Source organism: Geotrypetes seraphini, chromosome 1 (assembly GCF_902459505.1).
Source record: "Geotrypetes seraphini chromosome 1, aGeoSer1.1, whole genome shotgun sequence".
Taxonomy (NCBI): domain Eukaryota; kingdom Metazoa; phylum Chordata; class Amphibia; order Gymnophiona; family Dermophiidae; genus Geotrypetes; species Geotrypetes seraphini.
In genome coordinates, this window is record NC_047084.1 from 519,907,614 (window position 1) to 519,931,867 (window position 24,254).

Here is a 24,254-nt window from a genome sequence, read left to right on the forward strand (position 1 = left end):
CCAACTGCCGAAATCTCTGTTAAGACTTACTCCAGCCCATCTACATCCTTCCAGCCATTGAAGCCCTCCCCAGCCCATCCTCCACCAAACGGCCATATACAGACACAGACCGTGCAAGTCTGCCCAGTACTGGCCTTATTTAATATTATTTTCTGATTCTAAGTCCTCTGTGTTCATCCCACGCTTCTTTGAACTCAGTCACAGTTTTACTCTCCACCACCTCTCTCGGGAGCGCATTCCAGGCATCCACTACCCTCTCCATAAAGTAGAATTTCCTAACATTGCCCCTGAATCTACCACCCCTCAACCTCAAATTATGTCCTCTGGTTTTACCATTTTCCTTTCTCTGGAAAAGATTTTGTTCTACGTTAAAACCCTTCAAGTATTTGAACGTCTGAATCGTATCTCCCCTTTCCCTCCTTTCCTCTACGGTATACATATTCAGGGCTTCCAGTCTCTCCTCATACGTCTTCTGGAACAGGCCTCTTATGATTTTCGTCACCCTCCTCTGGACCGCTTCAACCTCTATTATTAAAATACTATAATTATTTGATTAATGTAAAAAAAAATATAAATTGTACTTCCTTTCTCTGGAAAAGATTTTGTTCTACGTTAATACCCTTCAAGTATTTGAACGTCTGAATGATATCTCCCCTGTCTCTCCTTTCCTCTAGAGCAGGGGTGCCCACACTTTTTGGGCTTGCGAGCTACTTTTAAAATGACCAAGTCAAAATGATCTACCAACAATAAAATTTTTAAAAAACACAACGCACACTGTACGCATAGAATTGTTAATTATCATTCCTATTCCGGGGTTTTTTCAAAGAGGTCAAAACAGATGACTCTATGCACTATCACCTCAGTAACAACTATACAAAAATAGACAAATACCCATCCCCTCCCTTTTTACTAAACCACGATAGCAGTTTTTAGCGCAGGGAGCTGCGCTGAATGCCCAGCGCTGCTCTCGACGCTCATAGGCTCCCTGCGCTAAAAACCTCTATTGCGGTTTAGTAAAAGGGGACCATATTGTAAAATATAGAGAGCAGATATAAATTCAGACACATTTTGATCACTAAATTTAAAATAAAATCATTTTTTCTACCTTGTCTGGTGATTTCATGAGTCTCTGGTTGCACTTTCTTCTTCTGACTGTGCATCCAATCTTTCTGCCCTTCTTTTAGCCTGTATGCTTCCTCTCCTCCTGACCTTATTTCCCCCCCCCCAATGTTTTCTTCTTCTCTCCCTGCCCTCTCTTTCTTTCTCTCTTCATGCCCCCTTTCTTTTTTCTGTTTCTCTTCTTTCCTTCTGTCTCCCTGCCTGCCCTCTTTCTCCCTCCCTGCCCTTCCCCAAGCCACTGCCGCTGCCATCGGATTACAGGCCCCCAAAGCCACCCGCCGCCGGCCAAGCTCTCCTTGCTTTGGGCCCACCAGCATTCCTCTCCCCGACGCCAATTTTGCCGTCGGAGAGAAAGTTCCGCTAGCCAGAACTTCCTCTCCGACGGCAGAATTGACGTCGGGGAGAGGAAGGCTGATCGGCCCAAGATCGACCTATTGGGAGAAATGCTGCCTGGTCCTGCCTTTGAGGAAACAGAAAGTAGGCAGGACCTGGCAGCAAGAAGAGCAAATCGCACGCTTCACTGACCTGTCTCCCCCTTTAGCCCGCGAACGGGGCTCTAACATGTGCGTGCCGGCTTCCCTTCTCTCCCCCCCCCCGACATAACTTCCGGTTTCAGAGGGAAGAGAAGGGAAGCCGGTACAAGCACACGTTAGCTCCCGGAACATAAATTCTCCAAGCCGTTTTTTTGTTTTTTTTTAAAATGTTGAGCAGCGGAGGCAGCAGCAGAATTCAGGAGGGGAAAAAAGAGAAGGGAAGAAGGGAACCCGCTCTGCGATCGACTGGGGTCGCCTGAGCGAGCGACCTGTCTATCACGATCGACGTTTTGGGCACCCCTGCTCTAGAGTTTACACATACGCCATTAAAAACTGATTAAAAATATTTTAAAAATTAACTAATCTTGGTTTTGCATGGATATCCACACGGCACCTAGCCTCACCTTAAGTCAAAGCACCCTCCAATGCCTACCTGAAAATTAGGCATGGTTAGGAGCAGAGAATAGGCATGGTAGACTTAGGTGTCACTAGCCATCTGATGAAGGGTCGTTGCTCACTGGTTGAGCTGCTGTCTCTGCAACCAGGGACAGCAGCTCATGACCCTGGGAAAGTCACTTAGGGCTAGATTCACAAAGCAAACCGATCATGTACCGATCAGTTTGCGACCCCTTTACGAGCAAATTTCCCTCCGGCCTGATTCATTTACCTCTCCTGTGATCCGCTTCAAATCTGTGCATGCAAATGAGGAGAAACGCATGCAAAGTAGACAGGGATGCGATTCACCAACCAAAATTTTAAAACCGACTGGGCTGGCCAATCAATCCAAGAAGCGACTGATGGAGACCAGTCAAAAACGTCTTTCCGAATCTCCAGCTCCATAGAAGCCCTGCTCTGCCCCGATCTGTCTCCTGCCTGCCGCCCTGCTCTGCTCCGATCTGTCTCCTGCCTGCCCTCCCTGAATGCCGCCCTGCTCTCTTCTTCTCTCCTGCCTGCTCCTCCTCCTGCCCTTCCCTGCACTGCGAGCCCGTGGTTTTAAAACCACAGGCTCACTGGTCTACAAAAGTTTTAAAAAAAAGTTAAAATTAAAAAAACTCATGGCTGACAGGGATTTTGACGCATGCGTAGACCATCTACAGATGGTCTATGCATGCATGGGTTCGCACAGTAGCGATCCGTGTAGGCCAGATGAGTGTGTCTCTCCGAGTGTCCTCATTTGAATGTTTTCATGCTATGAATTTGTCAGGCCTGAAAGGATTGGCCACAGATCGCCCAAGAAAAATGGGTTAGTGAATCTAGCCCTCAATCCTCCAGTATCCACCACTTTGAAATGCAAAAGCCACAAAAAGGTGTTATACAAGTCCCCATTCCCTTTCCCTAAATTAAGCCAGATAAAACCTGACCTAATATACTAGCGCCTACCTCTAGGACACATAGCAATGACTTAGTTGCTTCTAGGCATGATTCTATAAATGGCAGCATGGGGTTGATTGACAATCAGGCCTAGTTCTCTTCATCCTAGGTAGAATCACAGTGTGCACAGATATAGCTGAAAATGTAAAAATACACATGGATGTATCCAACTAATTTAAGCTCCTATGACAGTCATTTTAGAAGTGCTTTTCACTCTTTAACCATCCCTATCTGGGCACATAATAAATATATGCAGCCAAAACATACAGTATAAGCCGGTATTTTACAAAAGGACAGGACAAAACACTTAAGTCATAATAACATATAAGGTTGGTGGAGGTATATCGAAGGCAGTACAGGCAAGTTTCAAGGGTAGCACTATATCAGCAACATTTATCCCCAGTTCCAGAAGCATGCCAATGTACATCCAACACCAGATGAATGTAAGGACTTAGGCCTAGATTCACTAAAGATAGCGATTCAATCACTGTTGGCCAATTCTCTGGCTGATGTTTAAACAGCGATTGATTCACTATTTTTATTGCATGCAAATGATTTGTGATTGAGTCGGTGCAGAGCCTTGACAGTAGTGACAGGAGAAGCAAACAGAAGAGTCAATCAGGGCCTTAGGCCCTTCCCCGTGTATCACATAATGCACCTGGGCAGGGCCTAAGGCCCGCATTGCATCGCAGGAGGCCAGAGGAGCAGGAGGGTCTGAGCGCCCCTCCTGCTCCCAAAGTAAAGGTATGGGGAGGGGGAGGGGATGTCCGCTGCTGTCCGGTGGTGGCAAGAGGGAGTGGGCATCCCTCCTGCCATTTGTTTTGGAGGGGAGGGGAGGAAGGAAGGAAGGAAGGAAGGAGAGGGCCTCGATGTCATTTTTCAGCGTGGGGGGTAGGGGGTGTTGAGCAGGTGGGGGAGATGTTCAGCAGGCAGTGGGCGGGGGAGGAGGGGGCTGTTGGCGCCGTTGGCAGGAGGGACCAGGAATCCCTCCTGCCATATTTTTAGCGCAGTGGGGGGGGGGCTCGCCGATGCTAGGTATAATCAAGAAGGGTATTACAACTAGAACAAAAAGTTATCCTACCGTTGTATCGGGCGATGGTGCGTCCGCATCTGGAGTACTGCTTCCAATACTGGTCGCCGTACCTTAAGAAGGATATGGCGATACTCGAGAGGGTTCAGAGGAGAGCGACACGCTTGATAAAGGGAATAGAGAACCTTTCATACACTGAGAGACTGGAGAAACTGGGGCTCTTTTCCCTGGAGAAGAGGAGAATTAGAGGGCATATGACAGAGACTTACAAGATCAGGAAGAGCATAGAGAAAGTAGAGAGGGACAGATTCTTCAAACTTTTGAAAACTACAAGAACGAAAGGGCATTCGGAAAAGTTGAAAGGGGACAGATTCAAAACCAATGCTAGGAAGTTTTTCTTCACCCAACGGGTGGTGGACACCTGGAATGCGCCTCCAGAAGGCGTGATAGGACAGAGTACGGAATTAGGGTTTAAGAAGGGATTGGACAATTTTCTGAAGGAAAAGGGGATAGAGTGGTATAGATAGAAGACTACTACACAGGTCCTGGACCTGTTGGGCTGCCTCGCAAGCAGACTGCTGGGCACGATGGACCTCTGGTCTGACCCAGCAGAGGCACTTCTTATGTTCTTAGTTATAATGGTAACACAGTTATAATAGCAATCAACAATTAATTAGAAATTTATTATTAAAAACTTCAAATTTATCATCTTGGTAGCCCACTTTTTTGCTATAAATGATTTAAGATACAGGGCTGATGTCTTAAGGCTTTATTCTGTGATAACACAGTTACCGACAGGTCTACAGCAGTTGGGTTTTAGGATAGTAAAACCCGATGCCAAATAGCCAAGCAAATGTAGTGAATCAATTGCTTGGCTGTTTTGCATGGGGTATTACTCATTTGCATGAGTTGGGTCGTATCGGATTGCAAAATACACGATGGGCCATTTAGTGAATCGGGTGGGTAGCAGCGATTATCGCTAAATCTGTGAAAACAGGTTTAGTGACGATCGCTGACTTTAGTGAATCTTGGCCTTAGATCACTATTTTTCTTGGTCCTTTAATATTATGGTCTATTATAGATTCTTTGGCCCAAATATTAATTTAAAAAATGTATTTAAAATCTTTTTTTATCTCGCATCATCTACCATTCTGTGGTGTTTTATAGCCATATATTTTTCATCTGGATTTGTTATTTGATACTTTGCCATTATGAGTTATTTTTAACTACTGATTTGATGAAATCAGATTTCAGGAACCTCCCCAAGTCTATAGCCTCTGTCCTTCTTAACCCAGATACTGAGTAAAACCTTTAGTGACTGAGCTAAAGCTGATTTGATTAACAATTAGATATATTTAGCCTTTTTAATTCTCCTGTGGTTTTTTCTTTCAGATATTGATGAATGCCTTACTCCGGGAATCTGCATGAATGGCCACTGTATCAATACTGAAGGATCGTTTCGCTGTGACTGCCCACCAGGCTTGGCTGTTGGAATAGATGGTCGTGTTTGTGTAGGCAAGTCAGACCTTTTTGTCAGTTTACAGCATTTCTCTTTTGCTCATTCTGTTCTGACCTAAGGAAGAATATGTTAGTTCCTGAAGCTAATCAAGAAATGCATTGCTAGTCCAATTAAAATGTATTGCCTTATATTTGTTTGGTTTTTTTTAGGATGTTTTGCCCATGTGATAGCACCCATTAGGGAGTGTCCATCCAACTATCTGTATGCATAAGCACAAAGACACAGCCATACACACACTTACAAAAAAAACACAGACTTACAAAGACACTGAAAGACACAAACACACACAGACACACAAAAAGACAAAATAGTACAAAGACACACATACAAATATATACAAAGGCACATACACAAATACACCTCCACACCTCATACAGCTCTTGTCACCTTAACAAGATGCACTCTAAAGATGTCTTTTCACACTGTCTCACAACAGACATGCATAGTTTGCAGATGGAGGAAGGGGAAATATGCCATTTTGCCACCCTATAAAACCACAATTCTATAACCTAAGCCCCCACATTTGCGCAGGTAAATGTTTAGAATACTAACACCTGTATATATGCGCACGTATCCAGGTAAGTGCTATCAGAGTGCCCAAGTACTAACTGCAAATACCTGCTTAACGTAAATGGAGGGGCATAATCAAAAGAAACGTTATGAAATATTTATGTTCAGATAATTGTATTGCATTGTCTAAGTTTTGAAAAATCAATAAAGATTTATAAAAAAAAAGAAATGTCTAACTCCCCGTTTGGCACAAGTCCCTAGGCGCAGAAAGTAGGCAGCAGGGAAATGTCCATTAAAAAAAAAAATGTCCAAAATAAGTTTTTTTTGAGAATGGCCTACCTCTACGTTCAGCAGTTGAATCGCCCAGACCGCCACTACGTATATCCTTACAACACATTCCCAACCCCAAAATTGCCCAAGTCCCAAACGCCCAAAACAAGACCTTTTAGGCGAAGGAGGGACCACAACGCACCCCCCCCAAACATCCGCGCAATCACCAGCAGGAGTGTGCCCAATTGCTCCTGCCGGACAACCCACCCACCTGAACATTTGTGCGATCAACAGCAGGAGGGCACCCTCCTACTGGTGAATGCACAGAAGTTCAGGGGGTGGTTTGTCTGGCAGGAGGGATTGGGCACCCTCCTGCCGGGGAAGATTTGCGGGGGATTGTGGCAGGAGAGATTGGGCATCTCTCCTGCTAAGCGATCATTACCGGTGTGGGAAGACGGGTTACCTGGGCTGCTGAGCTGATTGCGGCAGCTGCGATCAGCTCAGTGGTCCGATTCGGAACTTATACCTGTTTTGACTTGTTCTAAGTCAAAATGTATAAGTTCTGCCGGGCAACCTCTCAAACCTTTTTGATTAAGGCTGCCAGGTGACTAAGTCTAGATCGGCCCACCTTCTGCCTACCTCCCACCTTATCCACTCCTCCAAAAATGCCCCTTTTCACTCTGGGTGTACAGAGGCAGTGAAAAGGCCTAAGCTGGTTTTAGATATGTCTAAAACCAGTTTTGATTATCGATATTTGGATGATCTGTCTTTTTGATTGTCCAAGTACTGACTTAAGCCGCTTTTTGGACTTTTTTTAAAATTTTTATTATGAGCCTCATGGTGTGTATTTGCAAAGGGCATACACAGGGCTGGAGCATTGGGGGACATAGGTGAGGCTCCCATTTACGCTCATTAATCACCGGATATTTTAAATTAAACACATCCTTGCCATTTTTTAGGCACCCACACTTACACCAGCTTTTATTGCTGGTGTAACTGCAGTATTAATGTTAGGCTTGTTCTCTTCAACATATTTATAAACGACCTAGAAATTGGAACGAGTGAGGTGATTAAATTTACGGACGATACAAAGTTATTCAGAATAGTGAGGACACAGAAGGATTGTGAAGATCTACAACGAGACATAAACACACTCGAGGAATGGGCTGCGAAAAGGCAAATGAGATTCAACGTGGATAAGTGCAAGGTGATGCATGTCGGTAACAAAAATCATATGCATGAATACAGGATGTCCGGTGCTATACTCGGAGAGAGCACCCCAGGAAAGAGACTTGGGAGTACTTGTAGACAAGTCAATGAAACCGTCTGCGCAATGTGCGGCGGTGGCAAAAAGGGCAAACAGAATGCTAGGAATGATTAAGAAGAGGATCACAAACAGATCTAAAAAAGGTTATCATGCTGTTGTACTGGGCCATGGTACACCCCCCACCTGGAATACTGCGTCCAACACTGGTCGCTGTACATGAAAAAAGACATAATACTGCTCGAAAGGGCCAGAAAAGAGCGACAAAAATGGTTAAGGGACTGGAGGAGTTGACGTACAATGAGAGGCTAGAGAAACTGGGCCTCTTCTCCCTTGAAAAGAGGAGACTGAGAGGGGACATGATCGAAACATTCAAGATATTGAAGGGAATTGACTTAGTAGAGGAAGAGAGATTGTTCACCCTCTCCAAGGTAAGGAAGTTCTTCTTCACCCAGAGAGTGGTAGAAATCTGGAACGCTCTTTCAGAGGCTGTTATAGGGAAAAGCACCCTTCAGGGATTCAAGAAAAGGTTAGATAAGTTCCTTCTAGACCAGAACATACCCAGGTAAGGCTAGACTCAAATAGGTCATTGGTCTTTGACCTAAAGGCCGCCACGTGAGCGGACTGCTGGGCACGATGGACCACTGGTCTGACCCAGCAGCGGCAAATCTTATATTCTTCTGTGGCTCAGAGGTACTCGCTTTTTGTTGTACATGTCATCAGTCTTTGTTTGATCTAAATATGGAAGCAGTGAGTGGCAATATAAGTTATACTCTATAATATGGGAAAGAATAACCCTGTGTAATTTCATTTTGAATATGTAGCTGCTGATATCTGAACATTTCTCATACTATTAATGCATAATCATTGCATGCTTTTTAAAATCATATTTCTTTTGATTTTAAAAGGAGAAGGCCATGGTTGTAATAATATTATGCTTGGATGCCAAGGTACAATTGAAATTATTTTGCAATTCTGAACTAATTTTGAACTGTTTTACTTTATTAGAAAATAGCAGTATTCTTTATAAACCCCATCCTGTGACAAAGTGCTCTACGAAACTCTTCAGGTTCGGCTCTGGGGAATTTTTAGTTTTGGTTGCACATTTGGAAAAAAAAAGCTATTTTGGATAGAAGTTGAAAGTTGATATACGTACTCTTTATTCTTAATTGGTTGAATTTGTACACATCAGCTTTTTAAATCATATTAAGGTGGGCTTTTTAGCTCTATGATTATACATTGCATACCATACCATATTGTTTCTTATACCCCACAAATGTCAACAGCAGTTTCTATAAGATTAATAAGGTTAGCAACATAGACATTATAAATCATAGCAAGACTATAATGAAAACAGATGCATTTTTAGCACCTTCCTAAATTGAAGGTAGGAGGAGATCTGAAGTAAGCAGGTCGGGAAGCAGTTCCAAATTTTGTGTCCTTGAAACTTGAAGGTAGATTTGAAGAGTGATTTCCTCCAACCTTGCCATGGAGAAGGAAAAGGTAATTTATAGCATTGAGTCATTCTTCAGTTATAGAAGGAGTGTGAAACTTGGATGACTGAAGTTAGCCCAGTCAAGTTTTTTCCATACATAGCCCTGTGAACCATACATGCAATTTTAAATTGAATTCTATATTTGATTGGCTGCCAGTGTAGTTCTATCAGCAGTGGACTGGCCCTCTCAAATCGAGCCTCGCAGAAAATCAGTCTAGCCGCTGTGTTCTGGAGTAGCTGCAACCTCTGAAGTCCTTTCTTTGTGATGTTGCAATATAAAGAGTTGCAATAATCTAGATATGGAAGTAGAACTGCTTGAGTAACTATCTGAAAACTAGTCGGGCTCAGGACTGATCTTATTGTCCTCAACTGCATCAGTCTGAAGTTTCAAGTTTATTAGGATTTTATATACCGCCTATCAAGGTTATCTAAGCGGTTTTTACAATCAGGTACTCAAGCATTTTCCCTATCTGTCCCCGGTGGGCTCACAGTCTATCTAACGTACCTGAAGAAAAATATTTTGAACAGTTAAGTAATCTGCTCTGCCATGGTGAGATTGGAATCTAGAATTATTCCTAATACTTTGCCATTTTATTAATCATGAGCTTCTCACCTGAGGATAGGGTTAACTCTGAGTGAGGTATTGAGTTGTGATCATCAAATCATAGCACCTTCATCTTCTGCTTATTTAACTTAAGGAAGTTCCACTATGACCATGTACTTAGATCTTCAATCAGAGTAGATATGTGTTGCAATGTACCCATGAAGGAGTCGTTGGCTACACAGAGGATAAAGAGATCATTTGCATAAGAAAAAGTATGGACTTGTGATGGCGAAAAAGGGTAGCCTTGTGGAACCCCACAGAAGGTATCCCAGGTTTGAGATTTCATATGTTCTCTTGCTAAGGAATTCTGTGAACCATTTCAATACATTCTTAGCTCTTCTAGTTTTAAAAGTAGTAATGAGTGATCTACTGTATCAAATGCCACTGAGATATCGAACTGCAACAGTACTGTTTGCTTGCCTTTGCTAAGATAGGTTTTTGCCATTGATGTTAACTCTAGGAGAAAGGATTCAGTACTGTGCATTGGCCTGAAGCCATGTTGAGAGCTTTGATAGCCGTCTACCAGGTTTAGAAATTCAGACAGTTGTGTATTAATACATAATTCTACCAGCTTAGCTCACCTTGGTATACCTGCCACTGGCCTGTAGTTTTCTACTTTAGATAGATCTAAACCTGCAGCTTTGGGAATGGGTGTCAGTGAGATGGCCAAAAATGTCTTAGGATAGAGTCCTTTTGACAGGCACCTGTTAACAAGCTCCATCAGCCAAGTTATAAACTCAGCGGGTGCTTGGTCCAGTAAGTTAGTAGGACAGATATCAAGGTGACAACGCTTTTTAGATAGTCTTTTTAATAAGCTAGTGACCTCAGCTGTTGTAACCGTAGAGAAGTCTTTCCAGCACCTATCTTCAGGAATCCCTTCTTTCGTATCAATTTGTACTGAGTTCATCTCCATATAGTCTTCAAGTGTATGGATAAATGATTCTCCTATGATTTTGATTTTGTTCTGGAAGTACTTGGCTAGGCTAACTTCATCAGGATGTTGCATGAAGGAATTTGAGGTAACATCTTTAGTGGAAATTAACAAGGTAAAGATCTTGAATAGACATTTGGATGAATTATTTGGTTGGTTAATCCAGGTATCATAATAAACTCTTTTAGCTTCAGTTACTCCAATTTGTAAACCTTAACTTCTCATCTCCAACTGACATAGTGTTCCTCTGATTGACTTTATTTTTCCATGCCCGTTCTTGTTTTCATACTCTTTTCCTGTAGTCTAGCAGTTTATTTGTGACCCAGGGATTATTTTTCTGTTTCACTCTTACAAGTCATACATCTAACTGCCTATATTTAGGCTTGAACATTTAACCAGCCTTTGAACTAGTGTTAAGTGCTCGCGGTTAAAGTTAGGCACGCAACTGCGGACTTAGGCTACTATTCTAAAACAATGCTTAAGTTTAAGTTTTATTAAAATTTGATTTGATCGCTTATCTTGTTTTACTAAGCGAAATACAATTTAAAAAAGCATAAAAGTCGTACAAATTAAAATTTATTAACGGTACGTAACATGAGCAATACTAATTGAAACAAAAGGGAAGAGGGGGTAGAACTACGATCTGTTTTTAGGAGAGAAAGGTAACATATGGAGAGTACGTTTAAAAAGAGTTATAGTTTATAGGCATCTTTAAATAAAAAGTTTTTCAAGTTACTTTTGAAACACACTAAATTTTCTTCCTCTCTTAAGTACACTGGTATAGTGTTCCATAGCCGAGGCGCGGTCACAGAGAAAATATCTTGCCACTGTGTCCCTATTATTTATAGCGAAGTGACCGTTAACAATTTTTGATCTATAGACCGAAGTGAACGAGAGATAGTATATGGAATAATTAATTCCTGGAGTACCCCCTTGCCAGTCGAGTTTTGAGGATATCCACAATGAATATGCATGGAATTGATTTGCATACACTGCCTCCATTATATGCAGATCTCTTTCATGAATATTCATTGTGGATATCCTGAAAACCTGACTGGCAAGAGGTACTGCAGAACTAACATGGGAAACACTGTTCTATGATAGAAAATGCACACACAAAAGCCATTATAGAATTTGTACTTAGAGAATTACTAATGTATTTGGAAAGTTTGCAGATCATTTTAACCCATGAATAACTATTTGCATAAATGGGTTCTTATAAAATTGTCATGTTTCCAAAGTATACATGGTGCAAGCCCGCAGTAGGTGTGCTCAGGGGCAAAGTTTGTGGAATTAAAATGTAGGCATTAAAATGTAGGCATGTGTTTTATAAAATATAATGTGTGCACATGTACTTCTGCTCTAGTCTTTAATCTTGGCATGATTTCTGCTGGATTTGTGCTAGTATTATATAAAGACAGACAGGCCCCTATGTGCCTTTATAAAATAGGCAAAAATAGATTCCTTCCTGTCCTCTCAAAGTATAAAGAAAAATATCCCATGTTCTGTTTTCACAACAGACTCTTCCCATAGCTAATATTAATTTTTGGACAAACAGGAGCGTTTTCTATGACTTGTTTTCTGGGTGCCACTGTGCAATTTTATAATGAAGTTTGATAGTTATTTTTTCCCCCTTATTTCTTCCTTACTCCTTTTGTCCCCCTTCTCAGATACCCACATGCGTAGTACATGCTATGGAGGAATAAAAAAGGGGCTATGCGTTCGCCCTTTCCCAGGCGCTGTGACTAAGTCCGAGTGTTGTTGTGCCAATCCGGATTACGGCTTTGGAGAACCTTGCCTGCCATGTCCTGGCAAAAATTCAGGTAAACGTCCAGTATTTTTATGTCAAAACCAAGAGAGCTTGCTGCCCTCTCATCTCTCTCGAATGAAATGTTGTAGTATAGATAGTTACAAAACCATTTCATAAATCTATAGCCATCAGGCCTTTTATGGTGGTGCAAGTCACTAACTTGGACTTGGGTTTTTTGGCAGTGTCATATATATATCTGTTAGTAGATGAAATAATGCTGCCATTAGCCTGCGTGGATGCATGAGCCTGACATGATTATGTTGCAGAATATTTGGGAGAAGGGTCACTTGTTTCTATTTGTCCAGCCACCCATTAGTTCTAGACTGTTATTATCTATTTAATTTTAAAAGAATCATCCTTTATGGTATTAAGGATGTACAACTAAAAATACAAATTAGAAAAAAGACAGTTGTGCACTTAGCAATGCATGTCTTTAATGCATTGTTACAAGATATATTTCTTCTTAAATTATACAGAACCTATTGCATTACCTATCATTCAATGAAGTGTTACTGTGCTCAGTAGATCCTGATTGTTTTCTAATGCCTCCACTTTTTCTCGGGCAGCGGAGTTTCAGGGTTTGTGCAGCAGTGGCACAGGTATCACAGTGGATGGGAGAGGTAATGCTTGTTTATATTATTGCATGCTTTGGTCTCTATCAGAAAGCAATCCCCCTCATTCTGTAAACTTAGCACCTAATGTTATGTGCCAATCCCCTTAATCCAAAATTTTGAACATACATTTTCATGCTTAGCACACAAAATTGCACATACAGTTTATAGACTTCTGCCACTTACTTATGTATGTTAATTGCATTCACTAATAACCAATAAATCAGCAATTATTGGAGTTAATTGTCTCTAATAGGTCCTACTTTGCAGTTACATGTGTCACTTTGGTGCTTTTCTATAATGTGAGCATCTAAATTCTGTAGTGTGTAACTGCAAGAGGGGCATGGGCATGGGAGGGACATGGGCAGGGCAGCAGCATGCAAACAGTTATGCACTCAAGGCCAGGTTCTGCAAACAGCGTCAACATCGGCAGCCACCTAAAATATGTCACCGACTGTATGTCAGTCACACTAGAGCGCCGTAGGCAAAATCACACCTACCGATAAACATAGGCGCTGGTGATGTAGGCTACGGTTTTGGAGGCCTACATTCCCAGTGCCTGTGTGTGACGTGAATCGCATCTACAGAGGTGCCCAGCAGTGCCCAAGGCCATTTCCGGTATAAACCATGCCTACTTTGACCTTAGGCACCTCTGTAGATGTGATTACAGTGTCCTTTTTTTGGAGGCGCCTATGGGTGCCTGCATATTTTAAATGACATTTTAAAATGACATTTTAATTGGTTTTAAACAATGTGGTCAATTACCGCGCCAATTAATACCACTTAAAGCAATTAAGTTAGATGGTGGACGGATGCCTACCACCAGCTAACTTAAGGTGCTGTTTAGAGAATTTGAGCTTCAGCTTTTAGAATACTGTCAGTTAAGTGTATTATTGCCTCAATAAGGCATTTATACATGCCATAAAGTTAGCGTAAAGTACTCATGCTTAAAGTTACGCATATACCTATAGACATGCTAGTATTCTATAACAGAAATTATGTGCTTAATTGCCATTATAGAATGCACACTTAGGTGCCTAACTTTAGGTAACCTATACAGAATTACCCCCCCCCCCCCCCAATACATGCATATGTTATAGAATAATAGCACTTAGGCACATCAATAATCAACAGTTACACACATAAGTGCTAGATCCATTCTATAATGTATTTACCAAGGTCACAGAGGAGTAGATTCTGTTGGGTTTGCTTCCTGGTTGAAAGTTGTTCGTTGTGTAGGTGTGGTTTGAGGTGATCAGACCAGGGTACTGGTTTGATGGAGCAGCTGGGAGTTCCTGTGGTGAGTGAAGTATCTTTTTGAATAAAGATTAAGTCTAGGATGTGCCCTGCAGAGTGAGTCGGTGAGGGGATTATTTGATGGAAGCCTAGGTCCAAGTCTGATAGTGATGCAATGAAGTCTGAAAATCTGATTATAGGTGATGATCACTTTGCTAAGGATGGATAGTAAGTTATCTAAGATGGCCAGTGGAGAATGGGGTGCTTTGTATATCAGGGCGATGGTGAGATCTCTGTTGTGACCTGCTGAGAAGATGAGACATTCTAATGCGTTTAGTGTGATCAAGTTTCAAGTTTATTAATATATTTGATGAATCGCTTATTAGAATTACTAAGCGATGTACAAAATCAAAATAGAGTATAATAAAAAGAAACAAACGTTTTAACAATATACTATCATAGAATACAAACATGAGTCGGGAGGGAAAGAATAAAAGTTACAATTTTCAATTTATGGTAGAAAAAATGGAAAAAACAAGAGGGTAAGGGGTAGTTAAACCACAGCATGATTTAAAATCTCACTAAAAATTTAAATATTAAAAGCATCTTTAAATAGATAAGATTTTAAAAGTTTTTTGAATATTGTGACGTCTTGGTGATGGTAGAAGGTTGGATTTAATGATGGTGGCTACACCTTGTCTTCTAGTGTCGGTACGTGAGCAAGCTAGCGTTTGGTATCCAGGTGAGCAAAGCATATTCAATGTGGCTCCATCTTTGATTTCGAGCCAGGTTTCGGTGATTAGATGTCCCAGTTCTTATCTGTGAGGTGATTGTTTAGAATAACATCTTTGTTGTTCACAGATCTTGCAATTTTGACGCTTCCTGGTGTAGATGAGGGGGTGGTGGTGGTAGGGTTAGATCTGAGTTGTTGGGGTCTGTGTTCTAAGGGTTTGTTGTGGGGGAGGTGACTAAAGTCACCATATCTGCCCTGACCTGTGATAACTGGAATGGAGTAATACATGTTGGCAAGAAGAGTTGTTGCCCAGTAATAGAAGAGTAAAATTTGTGACATTGGTGTAGACATGAGGGACTATAGCAGCAAGGTTTGGGTTACAGAACCCTTGGTTTGTATCTCAGTTGAATGCCCTAGAGCTATACCAGTTATATCTATATACAGTGGTGCCTCACACAACGGACGCCTCGCACAGCGCACGCTGTGCACAACGAACTTTATGTCTTGATTCGTACAACGAACTTCGTTTCACACAACGAAGTCGCCCGAGCTGCATCCTTCCGCGCAGGCACTGCGCTTAACTGCCCTCTCTCCGCCTGGCTCCCTCTTGCCCCCCCGACTCCCCGACACGATCGGGGCAAGAGGGAGCTCAAGCCCTCTTGCCCCCCCGACTCCCCGACACGATCGGGGCAAGAGGGAGCTCAAGCCCTCTTGCCCCCCCCGACTCCCCGACACGATCGGGGCAAAAGGGAGCTCAAGCCCTCTTGCCCCCCCGACTCCCCGACACGATCGGGGCAAAAGGGAGCTCAAGCCCTCTTGCTCCCCCGACTCCCCGACACGATCGGGGCAAAAGGGAGCCCAAGCCCTCTTGCCCCGCCGATTCCCCAACTCCCCGACAATATCGGGCCAGGAGGGAGCCCAAGTCTTCCTGGCCACGGCGACCCCCTAACCCCACCCTGCACTACATTACGGGCAGGAGGGATCCCAGGCCCTCCTGCCCTCGACGCAAACCCCCCCTCCCCCCAACGACCGCCCCCCCCAAGAACCTCCGACCGCCCCCCCAGCCGACCCGCGACCCCCCTGGCCGACCCCCACGACACCCCCAACCCCCTTCCCCGTACCTTTCTGTAGTTGGCCGGACAGACGGGAGCCAAACCCGCCTGTCCGGCAGGCAGCCAACGACGGAATGAGGCCGGATTGGCCCATCCGTCCCAAAGCTCCGCCTACTGGTGGGGCCTAAGGCGCCTGGGCCAATCAGAATAGGCCCGGGAGCCTTAGGTCCCTCCTGGGGGCAGGGCCTGAGGCACATGGGCCCAACCCGACCATGTGCCTCAGGCCCTGCCCCCAGGAGGGACCTAAGGCTCCTGGGCCTATTCTGATTGGCCCAGGCGCCTTAGGCCCCACCAGTAGGCGGAGCTTTGGGACGGATGGGCCAATCCGGCCTCATTCCGTCGTTGGCTGCCTGCCGGACAGGCGGGTTTGGCTCCCGTCTGTCCGGCCAACTACAGAAAGGTACGGGGAAGGGGGTTGGGGGTGTCGTGGGGGTCGGCCAGGGGGGTCGCGGGTCGGCTGGGGGGGCGGTCGGAGGTTCTTGGGGGAGGCGGTCGTTGGGGGGAGGGGGGGTTTGCGTCGAGGGCAGGAGGGCCTGGGATCCCTCCTGCCCGTAATGTAGTGCAGGGTGGGGTTAGGGGGTCGCCGTGGCCAGGAGGACTTGGGCTCCCTCCTGGCCCGATATTGTCGGGGAGTTGGGGAATCGGCGGGGCAAGAGGGCTTGAGCTCCCTTTTGCCCCGATCGTGTCGGGGAGTCGGGGGGGCAAGAGGGCTTGAGCTCCCTCTTGCCCCGATCGTGTCGGGGAGTCGGGGGGGCAAGAGGGCTTGAGCTCCCTCTTGCCCCGATCGTGTCGGGGGTGCCAGGGACCACACGGAGTCACCCACCGTACCACCCGATTCGGATAAGCGCAGGTATCGGTGGGTGGCTTATTTGCGGGGGGGTGCCTTATTTTACATTTTTTTCTAAAAAGGGGGGGCTGTCTTATTTGATGGCCCTGCCTTATCATCAGGGAAACACGGTAGAAAAAAAAAAAAAAATGAACAGTTAAGTCCCAGTTTTTGCCGCTGAGACTCTGCCCTCTCTCACTGTAAAATTAGACTCTACTTAGTCTGTCTTTAAATTTAAAAAATGTGTGTTGTTTTAAAAAACAATTATGTTTTTAGATGTATCTAAATAAAAATAATAACCAAAAATTTATCTTTTTTTATGTCATCTTAGCATATTTTATGCTACAGAACGAATTATTTTTTTTAACATGTATTGTTATGGGAAAACGCGTTTCACATAACGAACTTTTCGCATAACAAACTTGCTCCTGGAACGAATTAAGTTCGTTGTGTGAGGCACCACTGTATATAAAATCGGAGGTATGTATGTGTGAATGTATGTATGTATGTATGTGTGTGTGTGTGTATGGGCCGCGATCACGCAAAAACGGCTTGACCGATTTGAACGAAACTTGGTATGCAGATCCCTCACTACCTGGGATGATATGTTCTGGGGGTCTCGCGGCCCACCTGCACACGTGGGCGGAGCTACAAACATAAAATCAGATTTCACCCATTCATATCAATGGAAAAAATGTAAAAAGCTGCCATTCTCACAGTAATTCAAAAACGGCTTGACCGATTTGAACGAAACTTGGTATGCAGATCCCTCACTACCGGGGGTGATATGTTCTGGGGGTCTCGCGGCCCACCTGCACACGTGGGCGGAGCTACAAACAGAAAATCAGATTTCACCCATTCATGTCAATGGAAAAAATGTAAAAAGCTGCCATTCTCACAGTAATTCAAAAACGGCTTGACCGATTTGAACGAAACTTGGTATGCAGATCCCTCACTACCTGGGGTGATATGTTCTGGGGGTCTCGCGGCCCATCTGCACACGTGGGCGGAGCTACAAACATAAAATCAGATTTCACCCATTCATGTCAATGGAAAAAATGTAAAGAGCTGCCATTCTCACAGTAATTCAAAAACGGCTTGATCGATTTGAACGAAACTTGGTATGCAGATCCCTCACTACCTGGGGTGATACGTTCGGGGGTCTCGCGGCCCATCTGCACACGTGGGCGGAGCTACAAACATAAAATCAGATTTCACCCATTCATGTCAATGGAAAAAATGTAAAGAGCTGCCATTCTCACAGTAATTCAAAAACGGCTTGATCGATTTGAACGAAACTTGGTATGCAGATCCCTCACTACCTGGGGTGATACGTTCGGGGGTCTCGCGGCCCATCTGCACACGTGGGCGGAGCTACAAACATAAAATCAGATTTCACCCATTCATGTCAATGGAAAAAATGTAAAGAGCTGCCATTCTCACAGTAATTCAAAAACGGCTTGACCGATTTGAACGAAACTTGGTATGCAGATCCCTCACTACCTGGGGTGATACGTTCGGGGGTCTCGCGGCCCACCTGCACACGTGGGCGGAGCTACAAACATAAAATCAGATTTCACCCATTCATGTCAATGGAAAAAATGTAAAAAGCTGCCATTCTCACAGTAATTCAAAAACAGCTTGACCGATTTGAACGAAACTTGGTATGCAGATCCCTCACTACCTGGGGTGATATGTTCTGGGGGTGTCGCGGCCCACCTGCACACGTGGGCGGAGCTACAAACAGAAAATCAGATTTCACCCATTCAAGTCAATGGAAAAAATGTAAAAAACTGCCATTCTCACAGTAATTCAAAACGGCTTGACCGATTTGAACGAAACTTGGTATGCAGATCCCTCACTACCTGGGGTGATATGTTCTGGGGGTCTCGCGGCCCACCTGCACACGTGGGCGGAGCTACAAACAGAAAATCAAATTTCACCCATTCATGTCAATGGAAAAAATGTAAAAAGCTGCCATTCTCACAGTAATTCAAAAACGGCTTGACCGATTTGAACGAAACTTGGTATGCAGATCCCTCACTACCTGGGGTGATATGTTCTGGGGGTCTCTCGGCCCACAACTCTATGTTGCTTGCTCAAGGGTGGGTTCACCCAAGAATTTATATGTTCTTGCTCCTGGAGGTGAAACTAAAAATGTTGTTTATAATCACATTTTGCGTTAGTTTTATTGTATTCATTTTGTCAAATATTTCACATTATAATTTGAATATTGTACTTTTTATTAAGCTGTAAAAAAATAATTTCATTCACCACTATAAAGTATCTTTATTTGAATCCATTTACAGTGTTATTGCTATAATTAAATACCCGTGCAACGCCGGGGCATCAGCTAGTCTGTTATAATATAACCTGATGTACTTCTAATACTTGCTTCAAAGTTAATTCAATAACAGGGCAATAGCAGTGCAAATTCTATAAGATTATAAGCTCTATAATAGATTTTGTAGCTACAGATAGCAACCTTAAACTGAGTAGAATACTTCAAGCAGTCCTTTCTATCAGTCACTACTGTGTTAGGATTAGGTTTTTAAAAGCCTTTACAAAGTCACCTCTTATCTACAGTTGTGTCATATGTTCATTCACTGCCGCCACCACCCCTGAACTCCCCACACTGTCCACAGCAGGAGGGATGCCCAATCCCTCCTGCCGCTAACCCCAAAATAATCTCCGGCAGAAGGGATGCTCAGTCTCTCCTGCCGGAGCCCCCCAAAGGTTCTCCCCCTGAATGCCCATGGCAGAAGCAGTGCCCAAATCCTCCTGCCACTACCCCCGAAGATCACCGGCAGGAGGGATGCCATAGGGAGGGGCCTTAGGCACCTAGGCCAACTGGAATCTTAGGCCTCTCAGTGCATTCTGGGATGCACTGGGAGTGGCCTAAGACTCTAAATGGCCAGATCCCTTAGGCCACTCCCATGGAATCAGGCTCTTTCTGCCAATATGTAATGTGGTGCCCAAGTGGTAATTGTCTTCCCTGTATGCTAAATGCAGGGGAAACACTGGGCATACTTTCTGCATTTGCTACATGGATTTAACCCTTCCAGCTCTTTAATCTTTGCAGCTAAGGATCAGTAAATGGAAACATTTAATGCTCTTTAGTTAAAGGGTCATAAGAACATAAGAACATAAGAACTGCCATCTCCGGATCAGACCTTTGGTCCATCAAGTCCGGCGATCCGCACACGCGGAGGCCCTGCCAGGTGTACACCTGGCATAATTTATAGTCCACCATATCTTTATATGCCTCTCTTAAGGAGAAATGCATCTAGTTTGCTCTTGAAGCCTAGGACGGTAGATTCCGCAATAATCTCCCCTGGGAGGGCATTCCAGGTGTCAACCACTCTCTGAGTGAAGCAGAACTTCCTGACATTAGTCCTGAACCTGTCCCCCCTTAGCTTCATTACATGTCCTCTAGTCCGTGTCAAATTGGACAATGTAAATAATCTTCTCTGCTCTATTTTGTCGATTCCTTTCAGTATTTTGAAGGTCTCGATCATATCCCCACGCAGTCTCCTTTTCTCAAGGGAGAACAATCCTAATGTTATAAGTCTATCCTCGTATTCCAGTTTCTCCATACCCTTCACCAGTTTTGTTGCTCGTCTCTGCACCCTCTCCAGCAGTTTTATATCCTTCTTTAGGTAGGGAGACCAATGTTGGACGCAGTATTCCAAGTGTGGTCTGACCATTGCCCTATAAAGCGGCATTATAACTTTCTCCGATCTACTCGAGATTCCTTTCTTTATCATGCCCAACATTCTATTTGCCTTCTTTGCTGCTGCCGCACATTGTGCCGACGGCTTCAGGGTCCTATCTATCAGTACACCCAGGTCCTTTTCTTGTTCACTCTTCCCCAGAGTTGCACCTGACATTGTATACTCGTATTCCTTATTCTTATTGCCTAAATGCATAACCTTGCATTTCTCCACATTGAACTTCATCTGCCATTTCTCCGCCCATGTTTCTAACCTACACAAGTCGCTCTGGAGTTCCTCTCTATCCTCCTGCGTTCTGATTGCCCGGCATAGTTTTGTATCGTCTGCAAACTTGATGATCTCACTGGATGTTCCTTCCTCCAGGTCATTGATATAAATATTAAAAAGGATCGGCCCAAGTACCGAGCCCTGGGGTACACCACTAGTCACTTTCTCCCAGTCGGAGAACTTCCCATTTATGCCCACTCTCTGCTTTCGGTTTTCCAGCCATTTGCCTATCCATCTTTGTATATCTCCCTCTATGCCATGGCTTTGTAGTTTCCTGAGAAGTCTTTCGTGTGGAACTTTGTCGAACGCTTTCTGGAAGTCCAAGTATATTATGTCCACCGGCTTCCCACTATCAATTTGCTCGTTCACGGTCTCAAAAAATTGGAGTAAATTCGTCAAACATGATTTCCCTTTCCTGAATCCATGTTGACTGGGTTTCATCAAGTCGTGTGCGTCCAAGTGCCGGACTATGCTATCCTTGATCAGTGCTTCAACCATCTTGCCGGGGACAGACGTAAGACTCACAGGCCTATAGTTGCCCGGTTCCCCTCTCGATCCTTTTTTGAAAATTGGCGTGACGTTTGCTATCCTCCAGTCGTCCGGTATCTGTCCAGTTCTGATTGTCAGGTTTGCAAGTTTTTGCAATAACTCTCCGATTTCAACCTTCAATTCCTTTAAGACTCTCGGGTGAATTCCATCCGGTCCAGGGGATTTGTCACTTTTAAGTTTGTCGATCTGATAGTATATCTGTAAGTCCACTTCAACTGTGGTGAGGCTATCTTCTATTTCTCCTGCAAACACTTTCTCCGCTTCAGGTATTGTTGAGGTGTCCTCCTTCGTAAAGACGGACGCAAAGAAGGAATTTAGTTTGTCTGCGATTTGTTTATCTTCCTTGATGTACCCTTTTCGTCCCTCGTCGTCCAGGGGTCCCACTGCCTCTTTTGCAGGTTTTTTCCCTTTCACGTATCTAAAAAAGGGCTTGAAATTTTTGGCCTCCTGGGCTATTTTTTCCTCATATTCCTGTTTGGCATCCCTCACCGCCTTGTGACATTTCTTCTGATCATCTTTATGTTTGTTCCAGGCTTCGGTTGTCTTTATGCATTTCCATTTTTTGAAAGAGTCCTTCTTTTCTTTTATGGCTTCCTTCACCTGTATGGTAAGCCATGCCGGTTCTCTTTTGCTCTTTGTTCTCCGATCTTTGGAAATCCTCGGAATGTAGAGATCTTGTGCTTCTGTGATAGTATTTTTCAGTAGGGACCATGCCTGATCTACCGTTTCAAGTTTGTCCATCATCTTCTCGAGTCGTTTTTCTACCATGGCTCTCATGCGATCGTATTTACCCTTTTTAAAGTTTAAGGTGGTGGTTAAGGTTTTGGCATGTTTCCCTTTCCCGATGTCAAGTTTAAAGTTGATTACATTGTGATCACTCGTTCCCAGTGGAACCATGACTTCCACTTCTGTTATCGGTCCCGTGAGGCCATTTAGGACCAAGTCCAAGGTGGCGTTGCCTCTTGTCGGCTCTTTTACCATTTGTTCCAGGAAGCAATCCCCTAGCACCTCCAGGAACTTGGCCTCCTTGCCGCAGTTGGTCTTGATGAGTGTTGCCATTGCATTGTCTCAGTATCTCAAATCAGATTATTCTGGGGGTGGGGAGCAGAAGGCCGACTCAGAATCAAACACAGGTCATCCATGGGACAGTGCACACCTCTACATCTAAATTTATGTTTATATTAATTTTGCAGGGCTGCCTCGATTATTTTTTTATTATTGTGATACTGCTTATTGTTGACACTTAAAAGCTTCCGTAGTGCACTGAGATGTACAAACTTGTCTTCTGTTTTTGCCCCTCCCATGTGTTGCACTGAACTTTCATGGCTGAGCATGCTTGATGACCTTCCCACTTCACATTGTAATAGCTTTTCAGTTTTACAATTGTGCAATACAAAGATGCAATCTTGCCACATATATCCCTTCCGTCCTGGTTCAATACAGATATTAATGAATGTACACTGGACCCTGACATTTGCTCCAATGGAATTTGTGAAAACCTTCGTGGAAGCTATCGTTGTAATTGTAACAATGGATATGAATTGGACACCTCTGGTAGAAACTGTGTTGGTAAGTAGCTGTATCTTTGTGGCTTGTGATGGAAGGGAGAAAAAGCAGGTTATATGCTAACACACAAAAAAATTGAATCAGATTTGCCTTAAATTTCAGTGTATTTATGTCAGTTTCTTCTGTGGGTTAGTTGGGGGTAATACTTCACAAGAACTGGGTTGTATGTCAAGTATTGTAGTCATAAACAACACTTCTTAATGTATTTCCATGGTTTGTTTTTCCATATTGAGAGCAATATTCATAACTGCCCTTTCTGCAAGTAACAATGCCATTTTTGTTCATGAAATGGTGGAGTGGGGGGGTTCAATATGCCTGCTTAGGAAAATTGTGCTCACTGCTCAGCAACACACATACTCTACACCTGCAAACTCTGGAGGCAGAGTGAGGAATAACAGTCTGATATTTATTGCCCACCAAATATTGACCACCAGAACAAGAAGGTGCACTCTCTGCAGGTAACCTTAAGTTATGTGATCATTGGTGCAAACTCCCCTGGGTGAAAGTACTCATAAAGTCTGCATACTTCCAATTATTGCCCTCAGTTACACCAAGGATCTCCTAAACCATGAATGCTTTTATTTTGCATTCATGTTTTTCAAGCCAATATCTATAAATGTTAGTGATCAAAAATTCAGCAAACTTTCACTAGAAACAAAATCTATCTTAAATATTAAACAAAACAAATTTAAATAATAATAATAAAAAAGCTACTTTCAAAAAAGAAAGAAGGGAAAACCTCCAGGCACTTATGTTCAATTACTTTAAAACCTTTCTAGCATAACACCATCATAGGCATAAAATCTTCCTTCCACCATCATTTTGCTGTGATTTGAGCACCTCTTTTTGAAATTTTTGAGTCCATTGGTCCCTGAAGAAGAGAGGCTAAACACTGTTGGACCTTGGCCTGGATCCTTAAGAGTGATTTTTTGACACAAATTTGAAAGATGTTTTTGATATTATTAAAAAGTGCTTTTGATTGTGCTTTAATATTTAAATATAAATTACGGCAAATGGAGGTTTTTCTGCCTATGATTGATTGGGTGGTTCTAGAAAAGTTTTAAAAGCAATTTGAACCTGTGCACTCAGAAGCCTTTCCTCCTTTCTTTTTAAAAGTAGCTTTGTTTAATAGGTAAGATAAGTTTTGTTTCTAATGAAAGTTTT

The 24,254-nt window shown here is 43.5% G+C and overlaps 1 protein-coding gene across 3 annotated transcripts in view; it reads left to right on the forward strand.

Annotated features, from left to right (window-relative positions):
• FBN2 (fibrillin 2) overlaps positions 1–24,254 on the forward strand; it is a 617,508-nt gene that overhangs the window by 314,466 nt on the left and 278,788 nt on the right. For 2 of the 3 annotated variants that reach the window (XR_004537713.1, XM_033928968.1), the window contains exons 15-18: positions 5,446–5,568; positions 12,317–12,469; positions 13,023–13,076; positions 22,968–23,093. Coding sequence is in view for 2 of the 3 variants with exons in the window: in XM_033928968.1 (XP_033784859.1) it covers positions 5,446–5,568; positions 12,317–12,469; positions 13,023–13,076; positions 22,968–23,093 (456 nt within the window). In the remaining variant the exon portion in view is untranslated. The remainder of the gene's footprint in view (positions 1–5,445; positions 5,569–12,316; positions 12,470–13,022; positions 13,077–22,967; positions 23,094–24,254) is intronic. The other variant, XM_033928969.1, reaches the window with a different exon arrangement.